General features: G+C 35.0%; 1 protein-coding gene across 3 annotated transcripts; it reads left to right on the top strand.

Moving 5' to 3' along the window:
- The first annotated feature begins 54 nt into the window (after positions 1-54).
- On the top strand, positions 55-26169 carry ERLEC1 (endoplasmic reticulum lectin 1). Of its 3 annotated transcripts, XM_057743683.1 has the most exons (15): positions 284-401; positions 2491-2583; positions 5719-5823; positions 7437-7517; positions 8080-8157; positions 8656-8719; positions 9379-9413; positions 11445-11668; positions 11761-11890; positions 17064-17225; positions 18225-18284; positions 20933-21057; positions 22521-22598; positions 22920-22995; positions 25258-26169. In XM_057743683.1, exons 3-15 carry the CDS (start codon positions 5761-5763, stop codon positions 25327-25329), a joined length of 1248 nt encoding a protein of 415 aa, XP_057599666.1. In that variant the 5' UTR covers positions 284-401; positions 2491-2583; positions 5719-5760; the 3' UTR covers positions 25330-26169. The 3 variants fall into 3 exon arrangements, with proteins under 3 accessions (XP_057599664.1, XP_057599665.1, XP_057599666.1); XM_057743681.1 differs by lacking the exon at positions 2491-2583 and having other exon boundaries at positions 55-401; XM_057743682.1 differs by lacking the exons at positions 2491-2583; positions 5719-5823 and having other exon boundaries at positions 55-401.
- The last annotated feature ends 849 nt before the right edge of the window (positions 26170-27018 follow it).

The following is a 27018-nucleotide window of genomic DNA, read 5'->3' as shown; positions in this document are numbered from 1 at the left end:
GCCCCGGATGTTGATGTACCGCCTGCCCCGGAAACGGTGGCGGGAAGCCCAAGGGGGCGGGGGCGGTGTTGCCGGGCTCTCCGGAAGGAGACGTGGCGGCGGTTGGGCTCCCGGCTGCCCGGGCGCTTGGTAGTCCCGCCGCCGCCTCCTCCTCCTCCTCCTCCTCCTCCTCCTCCCCCTCCTCTCCTCTCTGGGCCGAGGGGGGTTGTGGCGGAGGCTGGAGAACTCGGCGGTGGAGGATGGAGGAAGGAGGCGGCGGCGCGCGCAGTCTGGTCCCAGGAGGGCCAGTGTTACTTGTCCTCTGCGGTCTCCTAGAGGCGTCCGGCGGCGGCCGAGCGCTCCCCCAGCTCAGCGATGACATCCCTTTCCGAGTCAACTGGCCCGGCACCGAGTTCTCTCTGGTCAGTGCACTCGCGAACCCGGTAGCCATCTCTCTTCCTTCTGGCACTTAAGGGTTCGGCCCCTTCCCTCGGTATTCTACGCTTTTTTCACCTAGAACCTCCTCTGCAGGAGCATGCCTCCTTCCCTAATCCAAAGCTTCCTTGACCCCGCGTTCATTCATTCAATACAGTGTTTATCAGACATGTTCGGTGGAGGTGCCCTCCATGCTACGCATTCGGGATCCAGCAGTCACCTGCTCTCCCCTTTAAAAATCTGTCTCTTTAGACCTTACCAACACTCTCACCCCGTGGAAGAAGCTTTTCTAGAACCACGTCAGGCTCACACATTTGTCTTCTCTTTAGAAAGTCATCTGCAGCTCTTCCTCCACCAGCAGCCTTCTCTCCTTCAAGGAATATTACACACCAGCTACCTGCACAACCAGTTGTACTGCAGACATGAGTTCCTTCTTTCATATTCGTTCTTTCTCCCTTGTATACACACACAGTACATATACGCACAGCTCTTTTTCCTTCAAAGTTGTTGCTCAGAGGGCTGTTTGGCCTGTGAGATGTTAACGACGCTCTGTTCAGAAAGTCCTTTACAGTTTCGAAGTATTACGAATGTTATTTAAGACCCCAGAACATGAGATTTTATGATCGGTTTTACTACATTGAGGACCTTTTTATAATCTCAAAGTAATGAATAGTTGCAATCCTTCTTCCTTTGAGGAGTGGACTACTGAAAAGTCTTCCCATCCACTGTAGGCCAATAAAAATTGGGCTCTTGTGATACATACCGTAGGGTAATTAATTCATTTATTTCAAATGGAAGTCGAGGAAAATGCAACAGTTTCCCTTCCACCCCCGCAGAAGTTGTGTTTGTTTTTTGTTTTTTTTTTTTTATTCTTATTCCAATTACCTGCAGTCGTTCTACTTGGAAGACTATTTTAGTATATTGCTCTATTATTATTTCACTGAAATGTGAATATATGATACTGTGATGTCAGCACAGAATGTTGCAGGATAACAGACGTCATCATTCCCACAACAGGTTTCTTTTTGCAGATGTTAGTTTTTGCTAATATTTCACACCTGGTTTGTTTCTCCACCTCACTGTTTTCAGTTCTTCCATTCTGGTAGTTCAGTGTTTCTTAAATTTAAGTAAATATTTCTCTGGGAAGCCACATTTATCTTTCCATTAATGCCAAGAAATATTTTTCAATTAATTTTTATTGGAGTATAGTTGATTTACAATGTCGTGTTAATTTCTGCTGTACAGCAAAGTGAATTGGTTATACAAATACATATATCCACTCTTTCTTAGATTCTATTCCCATATAGATCATTACAACAGAATATTGGATAGCTTTCCCTGTGCTATACAGTAGGTTCTTATTCAGGAGATATTGATATGTTAAAATATTTATATGAAAGTTTGTTATAAGTCAGATATAACTAGGAGGCTTGGGATAAGAATATTTTAGTCCAACCTCTGTTATTATTTCGAAAGAGCACACATGGCATGAACTTGGCAAGTGTTAAAGAACGTCATCAGTAAAATTTCTTACTCTTGCACCTGTGTTTTTTTGGTTTTTTGGTTTTTTTAATTAAAAAAAGGCATGCTGATATGTGGCCCTAAAATTTACTGACCTCTACGCAGATGACTATAACTAGCCTTTTTTAGAAGTTACTACCAAATCGTTCAGTTTTCTTTCTGGCACTGGCGTTTGCTGGCTAAAAAGAGGTTATGGTAAAAGATCTCAGTCTTAATATATGCTGTACCAACCTTTCCTATATCTAACAATTTTATTTTGACATTTTATTTTGAGTTACTTTTCTTTGGCAATGAAGCATAATCTACGATGGGCACAATTGAAAACTTGGTGAGAAATTTTTTTTCTTTGAGTTATTTTGAGAAAAATCTAGAGACATTTTCCTATGAGTTGGCAAAAGGTCTGTGGCCCTCATGTAAAAATAAGCCCCAAGCGTCATTATCTTTGGTCTTTTGATTTTTTTTTTAATGTTTTTCTAATCTAAAGCCTTCCCTTCCCTGCTTTGTGTAATTGAAACTACAGCCGTCCACACCTGGCACTGTCATTTTGTTTTATAGGCCAGTTGGATGAACATTTGTGTGTAACTAAGCAGCTGTATGAACTAGGATAAAGATCTTAATCTTTTACCACCTGAAATTGGAAGGGACTGGGTGAGAAGATCCGAATTTTTTTTATCTTTAAAATTCTTCAGTGCTTTAAATCATCTTCCCATTCAGATATATCAAAATAATAATGTAATTTTTCAGATTTGCTCAGAAAAATTACTAAGCACCAAAAATGTGTACATTTTTAAATGTTTACAATAATTAATGATTATGATATTCTTTCTTTACTGGTTTTTAGCAGTTTTGTCTTTGTGTATATTTTCCTTCTGAAATATCTCTCTGTCATTAAAGTGTTCAGTTATTCATTACTTCAGAGTTCATGAATTTCACCAAAGGAAAAACACAAAATAAGTCTAATTTTCTTTCTACTTCTTTTGTTAATATAGAAATGTATTCCCACTCAAAAACTTTCCCCAAACACTACACTTGGGAAAAATGGTGACCAACTCCATGGTTTGAAGCATGTTATATATGTTAACAAGTGGTGCCACTGAGTTTATTTTATACCCTCTCCCAGGATAGTTTTCTCTCTTATCCTCTAAATTTCTCCAAACTCATGTCAAACATTAGGAATTTATCTCCTACCAAGATACTTTTTAAGTTCCTTAATCTTAAAGACCACACCCCTCTTGATTAGTTTCATTAAAATCTGATTTTTATCAAATCTTTAATTTTACACTGGAAATACTTTAAGGTATTAAGTTATGTAAAACAAGTTTTTAAACGCTATCTGTGATACTGTGCATTCAGAATTTATTTTTTTAAGTAAAAACCTGTTACATAAAATCAGAGGGAAGCATTTTAGTAGTACATCAAAAAATTTTTTAACTTAGAAAATCACAAAAGGTTAACTTCTGCCCCGTAATTTCTATTACTAAAAATTAGGGTAAAGTTTGTTAAAATTTTTACTTTGTGATCCCAATAAATGCTGCACTATTTCAGCAAAGAGTTTCAGATAGAATTGCTATTTGGTCTGTTTCACCCAGGAGGAAAGTAGCCCTTCCTCAGCTGATGAAAAACAAATGTTTGCAGCAACAGTAACTCTTCAGATAAGAAGAGTGATGGTTTCTACTACTGTTACCTTTTACCTAAACCTTAAAAACAGTAGACAAAGGAATGAATTTCCTCACATAGGTGTAAAACCCAAGATTGGTTTTAATTACAAAGAAAGAATTGTCTTCCTTTCTTTGCTGTGGCTCTAGACAAGCAGTTTTGTTTTGTTTTGTTTTGTTTTCCGTTGTTAGCATTGTAGTGAACATTTTAGTAAATGAGTCAATATTGCTGTAGAATCCAATTCTGAACATTAGATTGCAGGTACTTCACAAATAGAGAGGAATACATTTAAGTCATACGCCACCTTCACTTTTTTCCACCTTCACTTTCCACTTTTACTTGATTTGACAAGACTTCAGGCCATCCATTGCTAACTAAATGAATATAAGACCTGCTTTGCACAGCTCGCTGTCATATATTCTGAATATATCTGAGAAACACCAAAAGACATTATAAATGTTATGTCTATAGCAGTTTGTTGGCTCAACTGAATAAATGTTTCTAAGGATCCCTTTATCATAAATTCGGCTTTGCAATTCTAACTTTCCAAACCTCTTTGATTCCTTTCTTCACTTATAATGACCTTTTAAATAAGGATCTTTGGCCATAGTCCAGGAGTCTATATAGTAATCTAAGAAAATGTTAATAAAAGCTGATTCAAATATGTTATATTCCAATAAAGAGCTTACAAATAATATATGTTAAAACAGTTAAGAGCACACAGAATATGGAACCAGTCTAGGGTTTATCTCTGGGCTGTGCTACTTACTGGCTGTGTTACTTTAGACAAATTATTTAAGCCCTGGGCTTCAGTTTCCGTTTCAGTGAGATGGGTACAATGCTTGCTTTGAGCATCAGTGAGATGATAATGTAGAGGACTTAATATGGTACTGTCATATGGCTAATACAGCTAGTATTTACTGATGTTTTTTATTTTGTTTTATTCTATTTTATTGTCTTGGGAAAACATCTCCTAATTTGACTTGTGTTGATAACATCAGTTTCAAGTAGTACTGGTTTTATTATAGTTAAGAGTTGTTTTTGTTAGATTGAGAAAAGAGCAGAGGTATGTAATAAGGGTGGTTCTTTCCTTGCCAGGGATAGCCAAATAGTATAGTGGTTTTACAATACTGTAAGAAGAGAAGAGAGAGAATTGAATTGTCACAAAACACCTCTCATAGACTTTGAAAACCTCTGCCTTAGTAGTTAGTGACATATTTGCTATCACAAAACAGAGATTTATTTTAGTTAAATAATATCAGTTATATTAATTGAAATGTTCATTTGAATTACACTGGTTCATTTTGATTTGTGAATTTGTTTGGTTTTATACTGTAGAGCGCGATAGTTTTGTTGATATATACCATGAGTCAGCAAACTACACCTTTGGGCTGGCTCACCCCAAACTTTATAAAGTTTTTTGTTTGTATGTTTGTTTTCTCAGAATACTGTCATGCTTATCCATTTACATGTTGCCTATGCATTTACTTCCTACAATGGCAGAGTTGAATAGCTGCAATAGAGACCATATGACCCACAAAGCCTAAAATATTTACTATCTGAGCCTTCACAGAAAAAATTTGCTGACCCATTATACATACTAAAAAAGTTAAGTTAGCACAGAGGATCCACAGTGATTTTTCTAAGTAATTTATACATATGTTATTCAAATGTGAAAAATACTGCACTATATTATGTTTAGGTGTCCTATCCAACAGAATTGAGAGTATGTTTGCAAAGTGTGGTAGATTCTCATATATAGGTGGTAATTGTTAATAAGAGTAATAAGTATTCAGTGATGGTGTATCCATGAACATTCATTGCCTATTAATGCTTTTTAATCCGTATCATAACTTCAGTCTGTTGCATTACTACTTTTTTCTTTATACTCCAAACTTTATTTTTGTTCCTTTTTTTCAGTTACATTGTAACACCAGGATAAAGTTTGTCATCTTCATTTTGACATTAAAAAACAGGTAGAATGTTTTCCCTGCCTTTGGAAGAATGTTTAAAAATCCTGTTGGAGTGATGAATTAGTTTGACCTGGGACTGTAAGTTACTCAGTATAGTTCAGTTTAATCAGATAAAGTAATGTACATTTTTGTACATTTTTTGTTCAATTTTTAGCCTACAACTGGAGTTTTGTATAAAGAAGATAATTATGTCATCATGACAACTACACACAAAGAAAAATATAAATGCATTCTTCCCCTTGTGACAAGTGGGGATGAGGTAAGTTTTTATAAATACATTGATAATCCCTGTCACCAAAGATATTTATTTAAAACATTGCAACTGCATACTTTAAAATAAAACTGAGAGACAGGTTTCTCAGTAATCCTGTCTTACTGTAAATATAGTAATCACTTTTTTGTCTAAGTATAGCTGACTTACAGTTTTGTTAGTAATCACTTTTATTATTCCTGAATTCTTTGATTTTTAGAGTTCAACTTGGAAAAACTAGCAACCAGTTATTAATGTTTTAAATGGAGATCTAATGCCGCACTTGCTTTCTTTTATAGAAATAACGGTTTTGAAACAAGATAAAATTTTAAATGTGACATTTTTTATAAAGAATTGCTAATAAGTAAATCTATATATGCCTTGTACTTTGTCACTACCTTAGCTCATGCCCGTTTCTTCCTCCTAAAATGTCCTAACTGCCTCTTATCCATCCTTCAAGGCAATGACTTCTTTCAAGATGAAACAGGAGAGGCAGCATGGTAAAATGGAAAGGATACCAGCCTAGGAGCCAGGAGGCTGAGGTATAGGGTATAGTTAGCTGTGGAACCTTGAACAAATTTGAAACTCAGTTCCTCTACACCATAAATTTATTGAGCTAAGTACATAGTATTTTCACAATCTGTAAAATGGAAGTATTAAACTCAGTGAGTGCTTTCTTAGGTTTTGTTCAGATTTGAAATCTGTGAAAGACAGCTATCTATTTCATTTTGTTTTAATCCTCCTTAAGACAAATACACAGATATGCAGTTACACACATATTTATGGCATCCAAGTCTGAAATGTAAAAATATATGGAAAACTGGAAAGTATATTAAAACTTTCCAGTGTATTCTATAAGATTCAACTATTCTGAGGCTTTCATAGCTAGAATTTGTTTGGATACAAGCATTTAAAAACTGAAGTAGGTTTATAAGAATTGTACAGGAAACTGATACTCAAAAACCTTTTTCTAAGAGAAGAAAGAATGGGAGATTATTTTATGGCTTCATATTTTATACTTCATTTTTTTTTGGAGTATAGTTGATTTACAGTGTTCTGTTAATTTCAGGTGTACAGCAAAGTGCATTAGTGGATATATATAGCCACTCTTTTTCAGATTCCTTTCCCATTACAGAGTATTGAGGTCATTACGGAGTATTGAGCAGAATTCCTATGGTATATAGTAGGTCCTTATTAGTTATCTATTTTATATATAGTGGTGTGTATATGTCACTCCCAATCCCCCGATTTATCCCTGCCCCTACCCCTTTCCCCCAGTAGCCATAAATTTGTTTTCTACGTATGTGACTGTACTCTGTTTTGTAAATAAGTTCATTTGTAACATTTTTTTAGATTCCATATATAAGCAATATTATATGATAGTTGACTTTCTCTGTCTGGCTTACTTCACTCAGTATGAAAATCTCTAGGTCCATCCATGTTGCTGCATATACTTCAATTCTTTTGAAAGAAGTGGCATACTGTAGGATCTTATTAAAGGTTTTGACTTTTTTTCCCCTTTTATTTCCAAGCATTTGTGATTTGACCAATGGGTTAATACCTAAACAGCAGAGTTGGGTGAAGTTCTAGAATAATTGTATTAAACTCTAATTCTTTCATAGGAAGAAGAGAAGGATTATAAAGGTCCAAATCCAAGAGAGCTGTTGGAGCCACTATTTAAACAGAGCAGTTGTTCCTACAGAGTATGTATTTTATGTTCACTTGATAACTAGAAAATAAATTTCTAGCAGCCAATAGACCCTTGAAAATAATTGTTTCTCTTTATTATGTTGTATCACATTTTAAGTTAGTTGTAAATCTAAACTGTTTCTTAATAGTATTTTGTTCATTTAAATTCCCTATAGTATATGCAGCAAACACCCAATAATATCAAGTATCAAATAATATCACTTACCAAACTGCTTTGAATGTTTTTCAGATCAAAACCAAGTCTCCTTATATACAATTTTAATAAAAAATGCTCACTGTTGTTTTTTAGGCTGTGTAGAAAATGATCCCTTGGCCAGGCACTTATTACAGACCCCAGGTGTATTCTAGGCCTTTTTCCTTCATAGAATTTTCACATTTAGCTGGTTAGTGAAAACAATGAATAGGCTTCAGAAATTTCATATTTTCTGAGGCATAATAATAGCTTTCATTTACACTAAATCTTCAGAGAAATCTACACAGTTGTTTAAAATATCAGAAAGTAATTCAGTTGAGTTGTGTGACTTTTGTATATTTAAATATATCCATCTCTCTTAGATTGAGTCTTATTGGACTTACGAAGTATGTCACGGAAAACACATTCGGCAGTACCATGAAGAAAAAGAAAGTGGTCAGGTATTTTTTCTTCAAAATCTGAAATATGGAACGTTATAAGATGAAAACTTTAATAATGAGATTGATGGTTTTAAGTTGTATTCTTTAAAAATGTACTTGCAAAGAACAAGGACACAGATGCAGAGAATGGACTGGAGAACTCGAGGTTTGGGAGGGGGCGGGGGGTGAAGGGGAATCTGAGACGAAGCGAGAGAGTAGCACAGACATATATATACTACCAACTGTAAAACAGATAGCCAGTGGGAAGTTGTTGTATAACAAAGGGAGTCCAACTCGAGGATGGAAGATGCCTTAGAGGACTGGGACGGGGAGGGTGGGGGGGACTCGAGGGAGGGTGGGGGGGGAGTCAAGGGAGGGAGGGAATATGGGGATATGTGTATAAAAACAGCTGATTGAACTTGGTGTACCCCCCAAAAAATAATTAATAAATAAATAAAATTTAAAAAAAAATGTATTTGCAAAATACTTACTACATTTTTATTTTATTTTTAAATATAGAAAGTAAATATTCATGAATACTACCTTGGGAATATGTTGGCTAAGAACCTTCTATCCGAAAAAGGTTTGTTTCTACAGAGTGATTTAGTAGTAATGCTGATATTTAGTTTAAAGAATATGTTCAAATTGGAATTGAAAACATTTTGTTGGAGACTGTATGAATTTTAAAACACTAAAACTTCTGAACAATCCTTAGAAAACTTTTTCAAAGAGATCTTTTCATTATTTTCTGCTTTAACAAACATTATGCTTTTTTTTACCTATTAGTAAATTTTTAAAACCTGATGAGATATATATATGTGTTATATTTATATAGTGTTAGTCTTTGGTTTAAGCAAAGTTTTTATGTATGGAGACATATAGATGTATCCCTCAAATTATGAAATATTTTCATTAATCGATATTATTCAAATTGGTCAACTCATTTAGGATTAAACCTTTCACTGAGATAAAAACACTTCAGAAGAAAACTGTTGTGGCCAGTTTTTATGCTTCAAATAGAGTATTTCCTAGATAAAGATGTAATGATTAAATATGACTTCTTTCAAATGAAACTATTTCAAGGAATCTAGCTAGAAGTAGTAAGATAAAAATTATGTATATGTTTTGGGTCTTCTTTAGAAAGAAGTTTACGATTACAAAGTTGACTGAAAACTTAGTCATTTATATCTTGTATATAAGTCACTGTTCATTGTTTACACTTACTTTTGTATTAATCCACAGAACAAGAAGCAGACGAAAAGGAAAAATCAAAAGAGGCAAGTGATAATTGGTGATTTTTCACTCTTAAAATCTATTATTAGACATGAATTTATACAACTTAGTTGACAGAATATAGCCATATATTCTTTAACTATCTGTCAACTACCTCAAAGGATTTGGTCAAAGAAAATTTGCGGTATGTTAGGTTTTTCTGAGAAAAGTTATGATATGATACTTTTATTTACTTTAAGATCATACAAAAATAAATGAATTTATTAAAGATGTGTCTGGGAAAGTTTTTATAATAGCATTATATCACTTACGTGCTTAGCAGTAGTTCTTTTCCTCTATTTAACGTTGGAAACAATTATAATAGGAGCTTTTGCATTTTTTCTGTTGTTTGGACCCTGTCTCCTGTGGGTAAAACAGATAAACTATAAATGTAAATAACAAGCTGCCAGACTGCAAGCATCTTAAAAGCAGGGACTGTCTTTTATCTCTTTATCCCGCAGTGCAAAGCAGAGTGCCAGACATAATGTAGGCCATTCATGAATGTTTATTGAATGTGAATGCATAATTAGTGACTGAAAAATAGGATTGTTTAAAAAGAATGATTCCTTAGGGTGACTAATTACAATTTTTAAATGCCCCTGTGGTTCAAGGAATGTTTTATGAATCCTAAGAATTTCCATAAAGTTAAATAACTTATTGGTAAAGGATATTTCTATAAATGGTTTCATATCATAATGATACTTTCATTAGAAGTAAAGTAAGCAAAAGGTCTTAAAAATTACTTAAAAGGGATGCCTGTAGCTTAAAAGGGTGGCTTTGGGGGAATTGATAAGCTATGCATAGACACACATAGCATTGCTATTTTAAAAGGTTTTAATTTTACAGACTACCTTTGAGATAAAATATTTATCTCAAAATATTTTTGGCTCTGGAGGATAGCAAGATGGAATTCAAAGTGTGAAATGATAAAGGAAGAGGAAGAAAAGGGTAAGGGAAGAAAACTAACATTTATTGAGCCCCAATTTATAAGCCAGTTACTGTGCCAGGCATGTAACAAAGGGTAATGCTTAATTCTCCCTACAACCTTTGAATACACACTGTTATTCTACTTCTACAAATGACAGAAACTGAAATTTGGTCCAAGTCATAAGGCTAGTGAATTCAAAGCTTGGATTTTAACCCAGGATTTTCTAATTCTAGACACTAGCATGAAAATAGTATACAATATCTCAAAATATTTTCCCCTGGAAACATTTATTTATTGCCTGTTTTGGATATAGTGCTGACAGGGTACCAAAGTGATACAAGATGAGCTCCCTGCCTCCAAAGAGCTTGCTTGGAGATATTATTAACAATATCTTTTTAAAGCCCTTCCATTTAATTTTTCTTGTGTTTATGTCGATAAAAGTATGGGAGCTAACTCCTTAATAATCCTTGTCTTCTGGGGTGATCTTTATTTCCCCATTCTGTGAAAATTCATTTGTTGCCAGCCTTGAATGGATTTTTATACAAGAGTTTATATGCTGAGAAGTATGTCTGTTAATAACAGGGAGGAAGAGGAAGCAGGTTGTTGAACCTGTACAGTATTTAGATTTCTGTTATAGGAGATAGGTTAATCTGTAGCCCTACTTTTTGACAAATCAAATGTCAAATCTCTAGAATCTAAATTCTAACACAAGCATTCACTAAGAGTTTAGTGAAGAAAGCTCTGACCAGCCCAAGTATATTGTTTCTATATTTTATCTTAGTCTCTCTCTTTACAACTATTTAAAATAATTCATATTAATCGTGTTATTATAACCTTTTATATAAATGTAAATCTCAATTTTAGCACCAAATAAAAATTTCCTTTTATGCTGTATTAAATTAGCTCTGAAAATATGTATTTGCTCAAATAAGAATATGAATCAAAAGGATATTAGAGGGAGAGCTTATAGAAAATACAGAAATGTTACCTTTATAAATGTTAGTTTATAAATAAAATGTAGTTTTCTTCCTTTCAGAATAAGTGCTTCTCCCATCCTCACCCCACCTCTCTTTCTAATGAAAAGTCTGTCTTATACTCTTTTTTTAAGATTCCCACTAAAAATATCGAAGGTCAGATGACACCCTACTATCCAGTGGGAATGGGAAATGGTACACCTTGTAGTTTGAAACAGAACCGGCCCAGATCAAGTACTGTGATGTACATATGTCATCCTGAATCTAAGCATGAAATTCTTTCAGTAGCTGAAGTTACAACTTGTGAATATGAAGTTGTCATTTTGACACCACTCTTGTGCAATCATCCTAAATATAGGTAGGATGTGGATTTAATATTTTAAACATGAAATGCACACGTGCTTTAAAGTGTTGTACGCTTAGCTTTAATGCTTTGTTCTCACTGAATAGATTCAGAGCATCTCCTGTGAATGACATATTTTGCCAGTCACTACCAGGATCACCATTTAAACCCCTCACCCTACGACAATTGGAACAGCAGGAAGAAATCCTAAGGGTGCCTTTTAGGAGAAATAAAGAGGTATGAGAATTATGTAACAGTATTTCCTCAGTGCTTTCTTTTCCAAATTTCAGAGCATTTATCAGTTTTTTAATGATTTCTGTAGTATAGTAGTAGTAATTTATTTTCCTGACTCAAAATTATCAGTTCCGATTCTTTTGATTTTAATTCTTTTCCTTATTCTAGTTCTTCTCAGAATGTATTTTAGCATTCTCTTATGCTCATGATTCTATAATATTTTAAAGTTTGCCATCCTGTTCATTTCAGTTAAGTTTAATTTTTAGCTAGTTAACTGGACTTCCCAGCTAGCCTCTTGAAAAAACAGACCACAACCCATCTCCTAACACTTTATTTATTCTTCAGCTCATTGCTATTTATTATCAAATCATCATTCTGTCATTCTTCTTAAACTGTTCTTATTAAAGTTAACAGCAATCTTTTGGTTATAAATTTGTTGAACATATGCATAACTTGATCTTAGCTGAACATTTGAAGCTTAAACTTTTTATCCTTTCTTTCCTTCAGGTCATTATCTCTGGTTCTCTCTGTTTCTCTTCTCCTGTGTACTAGTTCTTTCTCTAATTCCTGCTTTTTGAAATGTTAAAGTCCCCCTGGTTCTATCCATAGCTGCTTTCTCTCCTTATTGTACATAGTCTCCTTTAGTAAGCTCATCCACGGCCATTCTTTCAACTTCCATTTCTATGCCCGTGAGTTATGCGTATACATCTGCAACACTGACCTTTCTCCTGAACTCAAATCACAATCACAATAATTAATATGTATTGAGTCTTTACAGCTATTATCTAATCCTCACAACAGCATATAAGATACGCTATTATTATCCACCTTAACAGGTTAGGGGACTGAGGTTCAGAGAGGGGAAGTGACACGTGATGGGGTAGAGATTAGAATCAAAGTAGTCTGATTATAGAACCTGTCCTCTTAACCACCTCTCTCTGATGCATCTCCCTTTTGATATGCTGTCTTCCCTTTTCATCTGCCTGTTGAACATGTGTACATTTTCAGTGATCTCAAGCTTATCATTTTTTTTCTCTTTCGCACTGACCCTTTTCTTTTCTTCCCCATTTCTTTTAAAGCAGTGTGTTCTACCCAGTTGTCCAAGTTAGAAACCTGAGTCCTTTTTCTTACCTATCTCTTAATTCATCTCTAACTCTAATCATTTACTCAGTGCAGTCAGTGTTATCCTCTGACTGCTTTTCAAATCTGTCTTGTCATTAGTTCAGGACCCCATCGTTTCCTAAGACCAAAAACTAATCTTCTCATGCATCCTCTTTCTAATCTTTCCCACACAGCTGATAAAATGTTCTTTCTGAAATGAACATTTGATTATTTAATATTTTGGTGATTAACATGATCTATACCTCAGGATGAGGCATGAGCAATGATTTTATCAAAGGAGAGTGCAAGACCATTTGTGGGCACTTCCCTGGCAGTCCAGTGGTTAAGGCTCCGTGCTGCCAATGCAGGGGGACTCAGGTTCGATCCCTGGTCGGGGAACTAAGATCCCACATGCCATGTGGCATGGCCAAAGATTTAAAAAAAAAAAAAAAGACCATTTGTGATCTGGATTCAGCCTCATCTCTCATCATCATTCCTTTCATCCCAGCTATTTTGAACAAATTAAGAGTTTCCTAAAAGTACCGCATTCTTTCCAACCTCCTTGCCTTTGGATGTACTCTTTTCCCTTTTCTTCTGTTGTCTTCTCCCCTCCTATCCTACACCTGATGAACTAATAGAAATTCATCAAGTGTGTGCTTGAAGATGTGCTTCCAGTGTCACTTCCTTTGCAAATGAGCCAGGACTTCTAATGGGTTACCCACAGAAGAGATCAATGTTTCCTCTTCTGTGGTCTCATATTTTATTCAGTCCTCCATCATAGCACTTACATGGCTAAAATTGGTTGTTTTTCCTATGGTTCTTCTGGGTTTTTTGGTTTGTTTTTTTTTTTTTGGCTGCATTGGGTCTTCATTGCTGTGCGGGCTTTCTCTAGTTGTGGTGAGTGGGGTCTGCTCTTCGTTAGGGTGCATGGGTTTCTCAGTGTGGTGAATTCTCTTGTTGCGGAGCACGCCCTCTAGGCACGCAGGCTTCAGTAGTTGCAGTGCGTGGGCTCAGTACTTGTGGCTCAGGGGGGCTCTAGGGCACAGCCTTAGTTGTGGTGCACAGGCTTAGTTGCTCCACAGCATGTGGGATCTTCCTGGACCAGGGATCGATCCCGTGTCCCCTGCATTGGCAGGTGGGTTCTTAACCACTGCGCCACCAGGTTCTTCATTTAAAAGGAGGGAAAATAAACTATGCTTTCACTATTTGGGGTTTCCAGCTCCTTGCATGATACCTGGTATGCTGTTGGTACTTAACAGTGGGTCATTTAACATTTCACTACAATGCCTTTTTCTCCCCTTCTTCTTGAATACTAATTGCAAAAGTATTGCCAGACTCTTTGTGGATGTTGTGAACCCTGACATTTCTGATAGGAGGAAAAAGTTATCTTAACTTTAATCTGCATTTGATTTGAAGTGATGTATGGAAAGATTGGAATTGGAATTTTTTTTTTTAGCTCTTATTTAAGTATAATTGCTTTACACTGTTGTGCCAGTTTCTGCTGAACAACAAAGTGAATCGGCTGTATTTATACATATATCCCTCCCTCCCATGACTCCTTCCCATCCTCCCTACCCCACCCCTCTAAGTCATCACCAATCATCGAGTTGATCTCCCTGTGTTATGCAGCAGCTTCTCACTAGCTATCTGTTTTACATTTGGTAGTGTATATATATGTCAGTGCTACTCTCTCATTCATCCTAGCTTCCCCTTCGCCCCCCCATATCATGTCCTCAAGTTCATTCTCTACATCTGCATCTTTATTCTTGCCCTGTCACTGGGTTCATCAGTACCATTTTTTTAGATTCCATATATATGAGTTAGCATACAGTGTTTGTTTTTGTCTTTCTGGCTTACTTCACTCTGTATGACAGACTCTGGGTCCATCCAGCTCTCTACAAATAACTCAATTTCATTCCTTTTCATGGTTGAGTAATATGGAATTCTCTTCTTGATAGTGATTTAAGTACTGACAGGTACTTAAAAGTCAGCTTGATCAAAATGCTTCACAAATCCAACTTTATTCTTCAAGGAAGAAGTGCCAGTTTATTTTTCTTTAATTAATGTGTTTAATCTGGAAGTTGAGAAAAATTATTTTTAAAAAGCTCCAGATGATAATGCTTTCAATATCTAGCATCTTTAGAGTACATGTTGTATATGAAAATCTTAGGTAATACTGTAGGATGAGTAATTACTCAAAACTGATCATCTTTATGTCAGAATAATTTTTTTTAGAAATTTAGTTTATTACACATAACTTTTCTTTAAAAAAGTGATATTTGGCATATGGTTTGCCTTTTAAGTGTGAACAAACTTTACCATGAAGAATTTTTTTCTTTTTTAAGTAAAAATACATATCTGGATATCAGAATTTTGGCTTGATGTTCTGCCATGCTATTATATTACATTAATTTGGAAATTACTGGATTTATTAAGAATCTATTTTATGAATTTCCAAACCCTGCTACAAAAACTACTATCATCTTGCTTTTATTGGAATAATTTTCCTTAAAAATGAAAGTAGATATTCTGTCTACAAGAAACAATAATAAGTGGTCATGCCTCTTTTCTTCCTACCTCTTCCTCTTTTCTCAGCTGCACGTTTCACTATGCATTATTACTCTTTTCTTCACTGACCTTACTATAGGTCTCATGTATTCTAAGTAATTACTTTAGTCTATTAAACCTTAGCTCCTCATGAGTAGTAACTATGTCTGCTTCATTTTTAATACTCCATACTTAAAATAGTGCCAGGAGCATACTACTAGGCTCTGAATGTAGAAGAAGTTATGTGTAAAACTCAAGGTTCTTTCAAAAAACAAGAAGCCATCTTGGCAATCTTTGTTCTTAATATTGGAGGAAAGAGAGGATAGGGCCATTGATTTCCAAAGTAGGCATCCGGTGAATCCTACAAGCTGAAAAAGAAGAAAAGAACCCAGTTGGTCAATGGCAACTACAGCGGGTGAAAAAGGAGTCTATACATTTTACTGTTTAATTTTTTTTTATTATTTTATTCAGTTAGTTGGTACACTCACTTCTTCAGTTCTGATGTAGATTCATTTCCTCTCTGCTTACTGTGAGTACCCAGTTAACTACCAGATTCTAACTCATTAACCTTTATCATAACTGTCGTCTTCTCTCCACCCTGCTTGTCACTCCCTTGTGTTAGATTCACTTCATCTCTGGCCTGGGTTACTGCAGCTCCTAATTTGACTCTTCACCTCCAGATTTGTCCTTACCGTTCCTTCTTCCCTACCACTGCTAAAGTAATTACTTAGAAATCTGATCGTACCATATCTTTGCCTAAAACCTAAAAGATAATGTCCAGACTTCTTAGCATTACATAGTTTTCCATCATATAGTGCCTGCTTCTCTCTTTGGTTTTAAGTATCATACCATACCACACATCTTTGCTCTTACCCCTTCCTTAGGTTCACGTGCATATGCACACACACAAGACACATACACAGACATTCGCGTAAGTCACAAATTATTAATGCTTCACAAATTAATCAAGGGTTTTCTCTTCATGAAGTCTTCATGTTTCAGTTCTTCGTCAAAGTCTGTTTGAATCACCCCTGCCTCTGTGAATCTGCTGTTCCCTGTACGCTTCCTTTATTAAACTGCAGTTTCCTCCAGGGCAACAACCAGGTCCTGCGACATTTGAATAGTTATAATATTCATATTGGCTCCCACTCAGCTCTTCATTAGCCTGTTTGTTCCCTTTCTTTACCCACACTAATCACATTTTCCAAAACTAAATGCAGAAACACAAAACCTAACATATAGCAAAGTTCTTAATAAGAATAACGAGACAAAATATATGAAATGGAAATTATCCCTGTATGTTAAGAATGGTCACCATGCCCCTAACTGGTAGATGGAACTAACATTTGTCTAGAGCTTTCTCTATGCTACTAAGTGTTGCAAAATTCATTTTCTTAAAACACATTAAAAAATAAGTGGAATACTCTTTTTTTCCAAATTTTCTAAAGTTTAAAAATAATAATTTAGGTCAGACTTAAAAATATGGTGTGACAAAGAAACCCTTAAACATATATCTGTTTAATTTTAGGAAGATATTCAGTCAACTAAGGAAGAGAGATTTCCAGCAATCCACAAACCCATTGCTGTTGGTTCTCAGCCAGTGCTCACAGTTGGAACAACCCACATATCCAAATTGACAGATGACCAACTCATAAAAGAGTTCCTTAGTGGTTCCTACTGCTTTCACGGGGTGAGAAGTGACCCTTCAGTTTAAATATTTATCTTGCAGCTTTCACTTGTGTGTTATTCATCAAGGGGCATTAATAGCACTGAAAAAGATTTTTTGTCTATAGAGAAATGGGAGAACTCTGGAAGCTTCCCGATAGACATTTTCTCTCTGCATCTCACTGTAATCTAATGCATAGCCATTATATTTTCTTAACTCACAGGCTAAAACTTGACCTTTACTTGACCAAAAAAATGTATTTAAATAAGTACTTCAGGGACTTCCCTGGTGGCACAGTGGTTAAGAATCTGTCTGCCAATGCAGGGGACACAGGTGCAAGCCCTGCTCTGGAAAGATCCCACATGCCGCAGAGCAACTAAGCCCATGCGCCACAACTACTGAGCCTGCGCTCTAGAGCCCGTGACCCACAACTGTTGAGCCCATGTGCCACAACTACTGAAGCCCACATGCCTAGAGCCTGTGCTCCGCAACAAGAGAAGCCACCGCACAATGAGAAGCCAGAGCACCACAATAAAGAGTAGCCCCCACTTGCCACAACTAGAGAAAGCCCGTGTGCAGCAACAAAGACCCAATGTAGCCAATAAATAAGTTAAATAAATAAATTTTAAAATAAATAAATAAATACTTCATCTGTGATTCTGGCTAATTGCTGAAATGGGCATCAGTGATTGTATAACCTACCTTTTGGTTATGTAGCAATCACATTTAAAACTTGAGCTAATATCTACAAAGGTAAAATTTTGCCCTTGACTAAGAGCTCCAGTGGGAAATACACTTATAAGTGGAATTTTCATTTTACTTTATTTTACCAGGGCAGTACAGCAATCATTCTCTGTATGTCTGTTTTTTTAAGTAATTTTTAATTTTGATTTTCAACCATGTTATTGCTAGTACAGTTTTTTTTAATTATATAAATGTTCATCACTATCATGCGGCAATATTGAGACAGACCCCAGTACACCTTTCTCTGTACTATAACTTGATCTGTTTCTTTTCTTGTAGGGTGTTGGTTGGTGGAAATATGAATTCTGCTATGGCAAACACGTACATCAATACCATGAGGTATAGAACAGTGTTTATATCATTCTGCCACTAGATGGATTAAAGTTTCAAAATTTTTTTGTGGGGAAAAATAGAAGGGTTGGGAGTTGTTGTTACTTTTAATTATGAGATGATTTTAATATGAAAATACTCATCAAAGTGTCTCTAAATTCTGGAGAATGGAAAGCTTGGTATTAGTTAAGACTAAGTCAAATCATCTTAAAGTAACGGTGTTTATTAACTACTCAAATTCTTGTATTACTATGACCCTGGAGGAATAATAAGCTACTGTGACTGACGTCTTTAGCTTTGACCAAGAAATTAGTTATTGTTATAACTCATCTTGAAATTAAGAAAGTGAATGGTAAGATAGTATGTTATCACTAGAGTTAGTAAAATAGGATAAATACAGCAAGTTTCTCAGCTAAAAGAAGGTACCATATCATCTAAGTTTAAAATAAGTTTTAAGATTAAGTGCACTGGCTCTTTATTCTTCCTTTTATTTATAACTTCACGAATCATTATTCTCCCACATTTGAGCCAAAGCTGCTTAAATTCTGAAATTCAAGCCCCAGTAGTTTTGTCATTGTTGTACTTTGCCTAGTAAGGTAAACTACTAGACATTGAAGACAAACATTAATAAATGTTGATCTGACTGTTTTAAAAGGCTCTTTTTATTCCCTAAAATAAATAACTAATAATTAGAAAATACTGTATTTGTCCTCTTGAGATGTTTTGATCCGATCTTAAATTCCAAGACGGGTCATACTGGGAAAGATCAACTCACTTTCCACATTTAAATCACTCCAAATTTATGAGGCATGTGTAAACTAGGACTTTTTTTCTTCACTTAAACCTGAGATGTTCCATTTCACTATGCTTTCCATTTGTTCTTGCTGCTTTATAGATGTTTTACTTATTTTTATTACTAATACAAAAAAAGATAAAGTGTCATCTAAGTACAGCCCTGATAATACCCAGTGGCTTTTTTTTTAATTAAAGGAATATATGCCAGAAATATAGAATGAACCGTAAAATTTTCCTCCACCATTGTCCCATTTTTCAAAAGTAACAGCTGTTAACATTTTCTTAGTTAACCCACCACAAGGGAAAAAATGCCTATATGTAAGTGTTGGTGTAACTTTTTTATTTATACAGAAGAGATATACTAAATGCACTGCTCAGCACTTGTTCTTTTCACCTAGTACCTTGGAGATCTTTCCATGTCAGCAACAACTGATTTTTTTCAGCAGGTACACAGGATTATGTCTATACCCACAGTGTATTTAACCAGACCTTTATTAATGAACATTTGAGTTGTTTCCAGTTTTTGCTGTTACAGCATCTTAGTGAGCATTTTTAAATAGTTGTGTTTCTGAACTTTTGCAAGTATATTCACAGGGCACATTTCTAGTACTTGCTAGGTCAAAATGTATGCATACTGAACAATTGCCTTCCAGAGGGTTGGACCAGTTTACATTTTCATTAACAATGGCTGTTTTCCCATACACTTGTCAACACTGGGTTTTACCAGACTTATTTTAGCCAAGGTCATATAACCTAGAACTTTATGAAGAACTCTGCTAAGAGCTTTGAGAGATAAAATAATGGTAGCTAACAAATATAGTGCTCACTGTATACCAGGCATTGTTCTAAGTACTTTACACATATTAACTCATTTAATGCTTATAACAGTCCTAAGAGATGAGTTGTTTTATTCCACGATGAGGAAGCTGAAGCAAAAATTTAGTAACTTGCCTAAAATCACATAAGTAGTAAATGGTGAAACTAGAATTCAAACCCAGGCAATCTTGCTTTATATCCAACCTCTTAAACAATTCAATACAGTTCTAATCCCTGTGTATTTAGGAATTTACAGTGTAGTTGCTGAAAGAATGTTTAATGGCTTTCTCTTCCATTAGCAGTAAGCTCCACTATAGCAGTGGCTGTGCCTGTTTCCTTTGCCTCTGTAAGGATTTTTAATTCTACTAATCAGATGTATATTAGTGCCCAGCAGCATGGTCCCTGGCATAAAATATAAAGAAGAAAAGGAAGACAGGAAGGAAAGAAGAGGAAGGGGAGGAAAATAAGACAGAAGGAAGGAAGTCCACGTATAGGACAGTATATAGTGCATCATATGTCAAATGAGTAGTGTGAAAACTAGTATAACTTGAAGGTTTGCATTTGAAAGAGCAGTATGAAGATAGGCTCAGTGTGGCTGCAGGTTAAGAGAGGCCAAAGATTTAAGTAAGAATCACAGTAGTATGTGGTTATATTATCTAGGTATGAGAGGTGAGAGATTACCTCACTTCTTAGTTGGGGGTGAGATGTTGGCAGTGGACATGTAGAGAGAGAGTGAAGCCAAGAACATCTCCAGGAAAATAATTGACAGGACTAATAAATGTAGGAGAGAAAGGAAATAGAAGAGTCAAAAATAACTACATTGGGACCTAACCTGACTAGAGGGTACTAGTTTCATAATAAAGAGAAACAAGGAGTAAAAAATAATGAGCTCAAATTTCTACTTATCGAGTTTGACTAACATTATTACATCTAAACATAGATATCCAGTGTGCAGATGAAGATAAGGTCTATAGCTTATAGGCCATCGGCATAAATGTCACCTGATGTCAAGCATGCATTGTCACAAATATTTTTTCATATATTAGGACAAGGATAGTGGGAAAACCTCTGTGGTTGTGGGGACATGGAACCAAGAAGAACACATTGAATGGGCTAAGAAGAATACTGCTAGAGCCTATCACCTTCAAGATGATGGTACCCAGACAGTCAGGTAAATATTAACTTAATTTGCCTTTAGATCTTAGAGTATTTAAAACTCAGAATATTGAAAAACATAATTCTAAAGTAAAATCTTTGGTCAGTTTTTTTCAGGGACATTTTTTAGGTTAGTTTTCTTTTTTGAGAGGAAACAACATAGTGTAATAGTTAAGAGCACAGTTTCTGAAGTCAGACACCCTGGATTCAAATACTGGCTGTTCACTTACTACCTTGGGCAAATTACATAAATCTTCGTAAGCCTCACTTTTCTTGTCTAGTAGTATTTGCCTCAGAGAATTGTTATGACCTTTAAATGAGGTAATGACCTTTAAAGGAGGTAATTCATGTAAAGTGTAGTGCCTGGCAATTGCATGCAATAAACTTTGGCTGCTACCTTTGACAGTGGTGTGTGGTAATGAGTGTGGTGGTGGTGGTAGTAACACTGGTGCAATTCCAGGTAGTAGGTCTAAGGCTGTTATAAAGCATTTTCCCCCTTCATGTGTAATCTTTACCTCTTTAAGTTACTTAATTCTATTTAAACATACTCCAGCATTTCCCTTTGTTACTTAATCTTTGTGGGGTAATGGTTGAAAATAAACAATTTTTTTGTTTTTTGAAAAACTACCTCACATCTCTTTGGAGCTATTAGGTTTATCTTGTTATAGCAGAAGTAAATTAATCTATTCTTTCCCAAGAATAACTAAACTTTAGCTTTTCTTATAGTCCATTACCCAATGAATTTTAAATTATTCATTCTTTTTCCTTCTCAGATGTTAACTTTCCTTCCTAGCACAGATGGTATTGAGAGACTCTGTTTTCAGAATGTGCTGACTTCTTGGACTGACCAAAATCAAAATTAGCAAAATTAAGAGATAGGTATTTAAGTATTAATATGCTAAACAGATCAATTTTTTAAATGTTTATATGTTTCAAGTGAAAATAGCTCATGGTATCATGTGCAACAAATACTGAAGCACAGGAATGTGAGGCTAGCAAAATTAAAACTTTTGTTTGGTTCCTGTTCTTTGAAATTTATAGTTTAGCCTAGGCTTTACCTTTGTACACCTGCATTACAGTATTTTAGTGAGTGGAGCTGAATGGAGGATGGGAAGAAGGGGAAACCATTCCACAAAGCAGATAATATACAGGGCTGGGGAAATGGTTAACTTTAAAAGAAAGCTTTTTTAAAAGCAATTTAACCTTAACTATTTATATACAAATAAATAATATGCAAGTTGAAGATCATTCTTATTAAACCATTAAGAAGTATCTCAACTTTATATTCTCTTTATAGAAGCTGAAAGGCTTTCTCTGTGACATAACCTTAGAAATATGTATTTTTAAGGAGTATTTTATAGTCTTTTTTTTTAACTAATGCAAAACTGATCCCTCTAACCATCTTCTTACCTACCCATTACAATTACTCTGAATGAGTGAAGTTTTAGTTTAATAAACTTGTGTGTTTTTCTAATTCAGGATGGTGTCACATTTTTATGGGAATGGAGATATTTGTGATATAACTGACAAACCAAGACAGGTGACTGTAAAACTAAAGTAAGTTATACCATCAAATCATGCTTTATGCCTTTCTATTTAGTGTGCTTCCTATGGACAAAAGATTATAAAAATATAAAATATAATTATAGATAAATGTATTTATTCATAATTTGTCATAAAACATTGTTTTATTATAAAATAGTGAAATCATAATTATAATATAATTGTTATTTATAAGTTGTTTATAATAGTTATCAAATTATTTCAATTATTTATTAAATTATACAAAATCACAAGGCATTTTTATCCTTGAGAGGAAAACTATTTAAAATGATTTTGTATGGTTTGGACAGTGTCTTAAAGTAGTCTCTGTTTTAGGTGTAAAGAATCAGATTCTCCTCATGCTGTTACTGTATATATGCTAGAGCCTCACTCCTGTCAGTATATCCTTGGGGTAAGTGGAAAACTAATACTCAGGAATTCAGTTTGGGGCCACATTATAATTTTTAGCATTAAGTCTAGAAAGGACCTTCAGTAGTCTCCAAAGTTTAATATAGTCCTAATACTACCTCTGTAAAAATTGATATCTTTTTATTGAGGTATAATTTACATGAAATGCAAAGTTCTTAAATATTTTCTGATGAGTTTTGACAATTTTATGTTCCCATTTAACTGTTACCCAAAACAAGGTATCTATCACTGCAGAAAATTTTCTTATAACCCTTTCTTGTCAGCACCCCTCAAATCCTAAAGATACTCCTTTCTGATTTCTGATACCATAGATCAGTTTTACCTCTTTTTTGATTCTGTATGAATGTGATCATATAGTCTACAATGTTTTATGCCTGGCCTCTTTGACTTAGCATGTTTTTTAGACCCAGCCTTGTCATCATTTTACTCCTGCCAGCAGTGTGTGTGCAGTTGCTCCAAATCCTAACCAATACCTGGTGTTGTCAGTCTTGTATTTTAGCCATTTTCATGATTTTAATTGGCATTTCCCATATAAAAACTGTTGAAACCTTTTCATGTGATTATTCATCTGTATACCTTCTTTGGTGAGGTGTCTAGCCAAGTCTTTCTAAAGAAAAAATGATTCTGACACAAAAACAGTAAGGAAGACTTTATTCAGAACTGTTGCCACAGGAGTCAAGATTATCACAGTAGGGGAGAGAGATTCAGCTCACCTCCAGATGCAGCAGAGGCAGCTGGGGATGCATAGCCGGCAAGCAGAGTGAAGGGTTTAAGGAGTAGTCACTGGATGGAAAGTTACTAAAAAGGAGACATAGGGGTAGGAGATTCTTTCTAAACTGACTTAACAGAATTATTGCTGAAGGCTGGCCAGGAAGATCAGATATCAAAAGTGAGTGAGGAGAAATCTGATCAGATATGGAGGGTGATTAGATATTGAGAGTAAGGGATTCTCTCTGAACTGACTTATCAGAATTATTGCTGCAACTGGACTTGGCAGGCCCAGGAACAAAAAGAGGCCTAGTCAAAAAGAGGGCTCAGGAGAGCCTTACTATGGTTTGGTCAAGGAGAGAGTCTTTCTCAGTCTTTTACCCATTTTTGTTGTTGTCGTTGCTTGTCTTATTTCTTTTTAGGAGCTCAAATATACAATGGACATGAGTTCTTTCTATTTTTATTGTACATTTTCCCCCAATCTGTCTTGACTGTTTGTTTTCTTAATGTCCTTTGATGAGCAAAAGTTTATTTGATGAAATTCATTTTACCAGTTTTTTTCCATTTTATTGTAATGATTTTTTTGTTTGTTTTAAGAAATTTTGCCACCCCAAAGTCATGAGGGTATTATTGTCTACTTCCTTCTAGAAACTATATGGTTCTACCTTTGGTTATGTGATGTCTAAGGGTGGTTTTCTTTGTATTTATTCTGGTTGGAATTCACTGAGCTCGAGTTTGTGAGTTGATATAATTCATCAGTTCTGGAAAAATTTTGGCCGTCATCTTTTCAAAGATTTCTTCTGCCCCACCTTTTTTCTGTTTCTGGGACTCTGATTAAACGTGTTAGTTTGAAGTTGTCCCAAATCTCAGACCCTTTATTTTATTCTTGCCTTCTTCTTTGTTTCAATTTGGGTCATGTCATTTCTCTTGAATTGTCTTCAAGGTCATCGATTCTTTCCTCTGCTGTGTCCTGTCCACTTCTTTGAATGAAGTTATATTTGATATATTTTTCATTTATAACATTTCCATTCAGTTCTTTTTTATGGTTTCATTTTCTCTGCTAAAATCCCCAACTATTCACACATGTTGTCTACCTTTTCCGCTATTTCCTCCATTATATTTATTATAAGTATCTTAAATCTGGTAATTTTAACACCTGGCCCATCTTTAGGTTATATATATATATATATATTTTTTACCTTTTTCTTGAATTGTACAACTTATTATTTTGCCATATTCTGCTACTTTTTGTTATATAAGACCTAGCTATATATTTTTCTCTTATTCTTGTCCTTTACTCTTTTTCTCTCTCTTACTTAAAGATAAAAATATCTTCTCTACCTCTCTGGTATTTTTTATGGATGACTAAAAATTGTTTTCTAAAAAGCTTAACTTGTAGAAGTAACATTGGATGGTTTATCCAAAACAAGGACTCATATACATTAAAATCAAATTTATATGTATTCATTCAGCAGAATAATACTGAATAAAGTATTCAGCTTAGCAACTTTTTAATGGTTTTATTGTTGTTCTTTAGGTTGAATCTCCAGTGATCTGTAAAATCTTAGATACAGCAGATGAAAATGGACTTCTTTCTCTTCCCAGCTAAAGGATAACAAAGTTCAGGGGTAAAAAAGACCATTGGAAGTCACGATGATTTGTCTGACCATGTGTCCCATTATAGAGCTCTCAGTCATTGGACCGCATCTAAAGGATTGTATAAAAGGACTCTCAACCACTTTGTGAATGTATATGTGTATATAAGAGATTATTGATAAACTTCTAAGGCAGACATTTGTCTTACATTTTTCATTTTTGTCGTGTCTTATAAACTGATTGTGTGTTTTTCTTTGCTTGGATAATGTGATTCCAAAATAAATCTTGTCCAAGCAATTTAGAGTCCATCCTAATGAAATGTCATAATTGTTGCACCTGTTGAAAGTTTCTAAATAATAGATTTGTTATGTAAGTTATAGTATATATTGCTAGTTAATGAAGGAAAGGTAATGAAGAAAGAAATTGATAGGAGGTTGTTTAAATGAGAGACTGTGTTAAATATGTAAATTCTAGTGCCTGAAATCCTTTCAACAAATTTTTATTTAGCAACTGCTCTCTACCAGGTATTAAACTAGAAACTGAGTGCATAGTAAAGCCTCTTGTATAAGTTTTCTTCTCCTCTCTTAATCTCAAGAAACTCTTATTTGCAATAGGTTGCTTCTCTCTTAGAACTTCTGTTTCTTTCTCCTTAATATGAGTATGTTTTCCCCCAAAGTATGTACCTGGTATAGACAGTCAATGAGTCTTCTCTTTTGACTTAGAATGATTTATCTTAACAAAACACACTGTGCTGGCTATCCTTTGTACTTGCCTACTGTATACTACAGATCTTAGTTCTAGACAGTTTTACAGCACAATATTTATTTTAAAGTGAATAAAATGTCCACAAGCAGTGTTGTCATGTAGTCAATGGCAGATTGTACAATTTCTTTGTTTTCTCCATTACTCTGTCTCACACATCATCCTGTTGTATTTTGGACATACATATCTAAATAAGGGCAGAAAAGTAGCCGTAAGATATTTTGCTTTTCTTCCTTTTCAGCAGTTCTGGTCAAAGATATTATTTTAGGTTGAGAAAAAGTTAATACAATTGACTATTGGAAGGCTACCTGTAAATTTTAGTAGGAAGTACCACGTGGAAATAGCATGCACTTTGAATTCAAACCTAAGTCCAGATACTCTCTTTAACGTACTAGCTATGTGATCCTAGACAGCAGTTAACCACTCCGAGCCTCACTTCCTCTATGGTAGAGAGATTGCTTATTACTTTATAAGGTGGTTGTATCGGTGCATTAATTTTCTCTGTATATGAAAAGCCTAGCCCCAGTACTTGACAACAGGTTCCCAATAAGTGTTAGTTTATTTCCTAATATCTCCTGTCTCCTATTAACATAAGATCAGAGACCAAAGCCATTAAAATGTAATTCTTTAGTAAATTATGGAATTATATTGACTATATCAGTTAATCAAGACAAACAGATTTACTTTCACATTTATATCATAGGTGTAGGAGAGAAGAGAGAATTGTGCAAGATTAGTGCCAAAAAAACACTTTGAGAATATTTAGGCCAAAAGTCTTTCTTTTGTAAGAGAGGGGGAAAAAATCTGAAACACTGTATTAAAATAATTTACTACAGAAGACTCTTAAAAATAGAAGTCATAAAATTGAAGTAAGGCTTCTGTCTTGGCTAACAGCTTCACCGTCTTTGAGAGGAGGGCTAGGCCAGGTATCTCCATATCC

Source organism: Hippopotamus amphibius, chromosome 7 (assembly GCF_030028045.1).
Source record: "Hippopotamus amphibius kiboko isolate mHipAmp2 chromosome 7, mHipAmp2.hap2, whole genome shotgun sequence".
NCBI classification, from domain to species: Eukaryota; Metazoa; Chordata; class Mammalia; order Artiodactyla; family Hippopotamidae; genus Hippopotamus; species Hippopotamus amphibius.
This window is presented reverse-complemented; position numbering and strand designations above follow the sequence as displayed.